The sequence below is a fragment of the Morus notabilis genome, unplaced genomic scaffold (genome assembly GCF_000414095.1).
Source record: "Morus notabilis unplaced genomic scaffold, ASM41409v2 Scaffold241, whole genome shotgun sequence".
NCBI classification, from domain to species: domain Eukaryota; kingdom Viridiplantae; phylum Streptophyta; class Magnoliopsida; order Rosales; family Moraceae; genus Morus; species Morus notabilis.
The window spans coordinates 32,162-38,830 of NW_010358037.1; the positions used below are offsets into that span (position 1 = coordinate 32,162).

General features: G+C 35.5%; 1 protein-coding gene across 1 annotated transcript; it reads left to right on the forward strand.

The window, feature by feature from the left end:
* The first annotated feature begins 699 nt into the window (after positions 1–699).
* On the forward strand, positions 700–6,669 carry LOC21403822. The gene is made up of 11 exons (XM_010091260.2): positions 700–1,178; positions 2,074–2,377; positions 2,961–3,044; positions 3,229–3,363; positions 3,461–3,727; positions 3,881–4,016; positions 4,148–4,310; positions 4,456–4,584; positions 4,718–4,912; positions 5,528–5,650; positions 6,317–6,669. The coding sequence occupies exons 2-11, from the start codon at positions 2,095–2,097 to the stop codon at positions 6,434–6,436; spliced, it is 1,635 nt and encodes a 544-aa protein (XP_010089562.1). The 5' UTR covers positions 700–1,178; positions 2,074–2,094; the 3' UTR covers positions 6,437–6,669.

The window sequence follows — 6,669 nt, forward strand, 5'->3', positions numbered from 1 at the left end:
TGGTCATTCGACTCGTCTCGTTGTGAGCTTCTCATTAATAGTGGCGGTGTATGGTGTAGTGGCTCTATTTAGGCAGATATGAACCAGTTAAGAGCTTGAAAGCTGAATGAGTGGTCTCCTTTCTCAGGAAAGTTTTCCACTTAGTGGCTAAGATCTTTTCGCTGACTATCTTCCTTGACGGTCCTTTGGTCAGACGCCCTTCACCAGAGGTTTCTACCGGTGGCGTCTTAGTCCGGCTAGAATTTTTTCTATACCGTGTAGATGTTCCCTTTTTTGTGAGTTTGAACGATTTGCCCTTCCAACGTTCGACAGCTTATGTTGAAGATGAGTTTTTTCAGTTGAACTTTCAGTCCACTCGTTGTTAGTGTGCCAAGATGCTTTTTCAGTTTCAGACCTCAGTCGTACGTTTATTCCTCTAATGGATTTGTATTGTATCAAAAAAATTGTTTATTAATATATTAACAAAATGCAATTTTTCTTTTTAAAAAACGCCCTTGTTGTGGCAATAAAAGTGTAAAAAGTATGTGTTATCAGAAAAAATAAGTGTTATCAGTTATCACCAAACAATTCAGGGACTAACGGTATGGATATTACCGAAACAATTATTTTTAATTACCCAAATAAAAATTCAGTTTGGAAGGAGGATTTTTTTTTATTTAATAAGAAGGAAGGAGGAAATTGACGAAAGAAAGACGTGGACAACCTAAAGTCCTAAACCCCCGCGCCGCGCGCTTTTTCCCCCTCTCTTCTTGTCTGTCCCTCTCTGTTTCTCTCTCATCCCGGAAGAGAGAGATAGGATTTTCTTCGCCAGCGAAAACTCGGACCAAAAGAAAAAAAAAGGAAAAAGAAAAGAAAAAAGCGAGGGAGAAAGGGCCATAACAACACCAACAAACAACCATTAGGATTAAGAGACCATTCCTCTCTCTCTCTCTCTCTCTCTCTCTAAATATATAATTATATAAGAGAATAATAAGAGAGGAGGAGGAGCGAGAGAGCACTGGCTCTGACATTCTTACCCGGATCCGAATTTGTCGGACCCACCTTCCGCCATTGTTAAACGCAAAGCTTTCTTCTTCTTCTTCTTCTCTCTCTTTGATTGCCTTCAGCGGTGGTCGTTGACGTCGTTGCAGACGGATATCTTCGATTCCGAGATCTGTTCCACAAGAGGTTCATTTCTGGTAAATTTTCTCGTAATATCTTTAAAGCTATCAGTTTCGTGTACGTTTTCAGCTTATGCGATGGAATTTTCCTTGGACTTTCCTTGAGCATTTGAATCTGATTATTTTTTTAGCTTTCTTTGTCGTCTACGTTTTACCTGTAACTTCCATGTTTTTTACTAATGCCGATATATATTTCAATATTTGTTATTCTTTCTTGTATCTTATCATCTTTCTCATTTTCGTCCGTTGTGTGATTTTTTTTCCTCTCTCTCTTCTCTCCCTCCACTTTTTGGTTTTCTCTCTCTGTATAGAACTCGCATCGTTTTCGTTTTTGTCTTCTTGCACCTTCGTGGATTTGGACCATTGAGGCATTTTTATTCAAACTTTTTTTTTTCTCCCAATTTTTCAATTAATTTTTTTTTAAATTAAATACAGTATATAGCTTTCTTGAGTCCTCTGTTTCGATCTCTCAGTTTGGAAATTTGTAAGAGCACATGGCCTGAAACTTTGAATATTTTTCGTCTTATAATATTTGAGGTTAAGATTTTTTTAGTTTTTAATTTTTTGTTTAATATTTTTCCTCTTATACTTTCTTGATCCTTTGTGGTTGTTTATCTTAATTATAATTTTTGAGGCACTAGCATTATTTCCAAGTTTAAGTTCTATATCTTAATTAATTTTATCATTATGATTATAATCATAAGAATTCAACTCTTCTTTTAGCTATTATTTCTCAGGTCAAAAACTGGGTTATTATTCTCTACTTGAGACTAAACATCACAAGTCCTAATTATGTGGCAAAAATTGATCCCAATAATCATTGAAAGAGCCTAAAAAACACAGCAGAACTTGTGTTCTCATGAATTATTACACTTTTTCTGAAGATATTAATATTGTCCTTTTGTCATCTTAGGAGTTGTATGATTGAGGACTAATGGGCGGGTGTGTCTCAACACCGTCGCAAAAAATAAAATCGAGAAGAAAGCGCAGTCACCATTTCATCAAACGCTGCGGAAAGATTACCCGCTCGGTCTCTGATGGTACCAAGAAAAGAAACAGTGATACAGGAGCTTGTTTAACAGATTATGCTGTGAGTGAGTTTGTTCACATGGACTTTGGGAAGGGTGGGGCTACTACTTGCAGAAGATCCGAGGTTTCAAACGCAACATTCCATCTCACTCAGTTGCAATGGCACCGCAGTCAATGTGACACTAATGGTGTGTGTCATTTCTTTAGAGCCGTCCATTTTCAATGGTGTCTTTCATAGCCATTTTCACAAAGAACAAACAATCTCATAATCATTTGGATGATCCCGTGAATTAATCATGTTATTTTGTCATTTATTTTGCACTTTTTATGGATTATAATATGTTTCCTAATATGGTTTGGCCTTGGTCCCAAGAGAGCGTTAGAAAGAAAAGTTCTACTTGATTTTTTGATTTCCACACTCACGTCTTAATCCTATAATTTATTTTATTTATACTTGTGATGACTATATTGTCCCATAAGTTTTATTAACTGATAATATATTTTGGTCTCATTCATTTTGTGGATTCAAGTTTTCAATTCGAGTTGAAATGTTACGTTTTTTGAAAGTTTTTAACTGTAACAGAAAAAATTAAATGTGATATTTTCTGAAAGTTTTTAACTATAAAAATCTAAAATTAAAAATTTAAATTGATAAAATAAATGAGACATTTATATAATCTACTGAAAATAGTTTTTAACTAAAGAGTTTCTTAAGTGTCAACTTGTAGAAAGTTTAACCTAATTTTACTTTTACGATTTTGTTGTTTGTAGTCGTTTGCCAAGAGGAAGCTTGGTTTGACTCGGTCAGCATTTTGGAGTCTGACTCGGATGATGACTTTAGTAGTGTACATGGAGGTAAACAACAATAACTTATCTCGTCAACTAGGGATCTGTGTAATATTACATGAAAATAGAATTATACTAATCAAATATTTACATAAATCTTTTTGGTGCAATCGCAAGAAAAATTCCTTTGTTCCCAATATTAGGTTTCTCAACTTGCCTTTTGTTTTGATTTTGTTTCTTCTTCGCTCTGCAGATGTTTTCCCATTAGTAGGTAGTGCAATTGGAAATATCTCATCAGGTCAAGTGGTTCAATATGAAAGATCAGCGTGTTTTGTCGATAACAAGTGCAAATATGAAGAATATCAGAGCTTTGTGAAAATAGATGGAGGTAAATCAGGGTTTTTTTTTTTTTTTTTGGTCAAAGATGAAAGCATGAAATGAATTTTCCCTTATTGGTGCTCTGGGGGTTTGATTTTCTTGCTTAGGGAAGACTGATGAAGTATGCAGCAAGAGGAAGAAGATTTTAGACCATTCTCTTGGAAGCTTCAAAGGTTTCAAAGAGGAGAGACATGATTCTGAAGAGAAAACTAGCAGGAAGTCTAGTTTAACTAAATTATTACCCGCTGTAAGCTTCAATGAGAAGCTTCTACATCCGTCAAGTATGGGTCCACAGCCACAGAAAAAACCTTCAGCAGTTTTCAGGCTTTCTTTCAAGAGGAGGTCCTGTGAAAGAGAAGAAGCCGTTGAACAATGTAAGTAACCGAACAGTTTACTAAGGTTGAAATCTAACTTTTGGCTTTCTGTTTATCACCAAACTAAATTGCTCTTTAGTGTTTCTATTATGTCATTTGAATTTTGTGATTTTTTTCCATAGATTTGTTCAAGTATTGATCGTGCATATGCAGGTCAATCAAAAAGGTATCTGTATCGGCCAAGAGCAGGACATATTATTCCATGCTGTACAGGAGAGAAGCTAACCCCAGGATGTTGGTCCGAGATTCCACCCTCAACCTTTAAACTCCGCGGCGAGAACTATTTCAAGTATGTTGTTGGTTTTTCTTCTATTCATGATTGAAGATATGTAGATAACTGCAAGTAATTACTCTAATTTTATTATTCCTTTCCCCGCCTTTCTTTACTAAGAATGTAATGCCATTTAATCTACTACTCAGAGATAAGAAGAAGTCGCCTGCTCCAAATTACTGCCCATATACTCCAATTGGTGTTGATTTGTTTGTCTGTCCCAAAAAGATTGATCATATTGCTCAACACCTTGAGCTTCCAAATGTAATAGCTGATGGAGTAGTACCTCCCCTCCTCATTGTGAATATCCAGGTGCTTTTCTAGGAACTACTTGCATCATTTCTATTTCTTCAAGTTTGTCTCCGTTACTTCATGGACTTATGATACGGAATGATTTGCTCCTCAAAACAGTTTCTAATGTTGTATCTTGCAATCTTTGCTCTGTACCTACTTGCAGTTGCCCACTTATCCCGCTGCGATGTTCCTTGGTGATAGTGATGGAGAAGGGATGAGTCTTGTATTGTATTTCAAAGTCTCTGACACTTTTGACAAAGACATCTCTCCGCAATGTCAGGATAACATCAAGGTAACTTTCGTTTTCCCCTCCTTATATATATTTTATCTCTCGTGGTTCGCCTTTTCCTATTGGCACTGAGGACTAGTGAATTTTACCATCCGTGTGGATTAGAATTTACTAAAGAAAGTTATTAATGCTGCAGAAATTGATTGAAGATGAGATGGAAAAGGTCAAAGGATTTGCAAAAGAATCCACCGTCCCTTTTAGAGAAAGGCTGAAGATCGTAGCTGGGTTGGTCAATCCTGAGGACCTTCAGCTGAGTTCTACTGAGAAGAAGCTTATAAACGCTTATAATGAAAAGCCAGTCCTTTCACGCCCTCAGCATAATTTTTATAAGGTAACGTATAGCACATTTTTGCTTTTTACTTGGATGTTGGCCTTGGTAAAATTATATATCAACATTTGGTTTGGCGGGCACGTTGAGATCATGCTATGTAACCTTGGATTTATATGACAGACTTGATCGCCACTTGATTAGTTGGACATATAATAGCAATTACTGGTTTTAATCAAGCCACTCATATACTCTTTTCATTAATGCCAATGGTTTAGCTTTCTTTATGAATTCTTGAAGACTTGGTTTAGCTTTCTTTATGGACTTCTGGGTAGTTGTTTCTGGTGAGAAAACAGAAGACTGAAAGAGGGCTAAATTGTGATTTGCACTTCTTCTACCAATTATATTAAAGATTTGCTGTGGCACAGGGATGCAACTCTCACATTGAAAGTGAACCACTATGAAATCTCTGTTTATTTTTGTTCTTCTCATTTTCGTACTGCTCTCGGATACTAGGAATTAGGGCGTTTAATTCCTAACATATCATGCTTCCAACTCCAATCATCTTTGCAATGCTAAGAAAATTTCTTAGTTGCCTGTCTAAACGTATACATCCTTGATTGATTCAGCATTTTTACATGCAGAACTGACTTTGAGTATTTTGTCTATCACATGCAGGGTTCTAATTACTTTGAGATTGATTTGGACATTCACCGTTTCAGTTACATAGCAAGGAAGGGACTTGAATCCTTCAGAGAACGTTTGAAAAACGGAATACTGGATCTAGGACTAACAATTCAGGTAATATAGAAAACATTTTATATGCAATGATATTCAATTTCTACCTTGTATTTTTAGTAATCTGGTGTTATACAAAAAAGACAAGTTAGACAACAATAGAGAAGTTGAGTTGTTATTGTATAGTAGAAATGGTAACAAACAGAAAAATTTAAGGACTTTTGGGTGCCTTAACTTTTTAAGATTTCGCCTAGTGGTCCCTGAATCTGTTTTTTTTTTTTTTTAAGCAAGTTTGAACCCTCGTAACAGACTTGATGACAAATTTTGGAAACTTAATGAAGGCAATGGCTTGTTTATCGTGTAAAAACTTGAAATTTCACAAAAAAATTCAAGTTATATTTGGAAATTGTTCCAATTAGTATTTCCATTGGCTTTGAAGTGTCGTGCTTTTTATGTGATATTTTTTTTTTCTTTTCTCTGTAAAATTTTGAGTTATCAATGTGATAGACATGTGATTATCTTTACTAAATTTTACAAATATGTGTTGTTTTTTTTATCATTAAGGAACAAAAAAAGAAATTTAAAGGCCCAACTGTCAGAATGCTTATATTTTAAGGAATGACGACACCAAATCCAAAACAGAACCCGGTTTTCTAAGTCAAATTGTGCAAGGTTCTTTAAGCACTAATTTCGTTCAAACTAACCCTCATTAATTATAATGTTAAACAGGCACAAAAGCCCGAAGAACTGCCGGAGAAAATGCTGTGTTGTGTGAGGTTGAGCAAGATTGATTTTGTAGATCAAGATCATAGCAGAATACCCACACTAGTGACCCTCGATGATGATTGATGAGGATGTTGAGATGCAGAGCTCAGGACACCCCATTAATTGGGAAGAACCAAGACTGTAAACATTCAACTGCCACCCATTCCAGCCTTTTGTACATCAAAAGAAAATAAATAAATTCCTTGTTAAAAAGTCTGTGATAGTAGCTTTCTAAAGTTTGAATCTGTTTATCAGCTGGTCAGAATAAAGACAATGTCGTTTTCTCTTGCAGTAGAAGTTGAATAACGTTTTTTTTT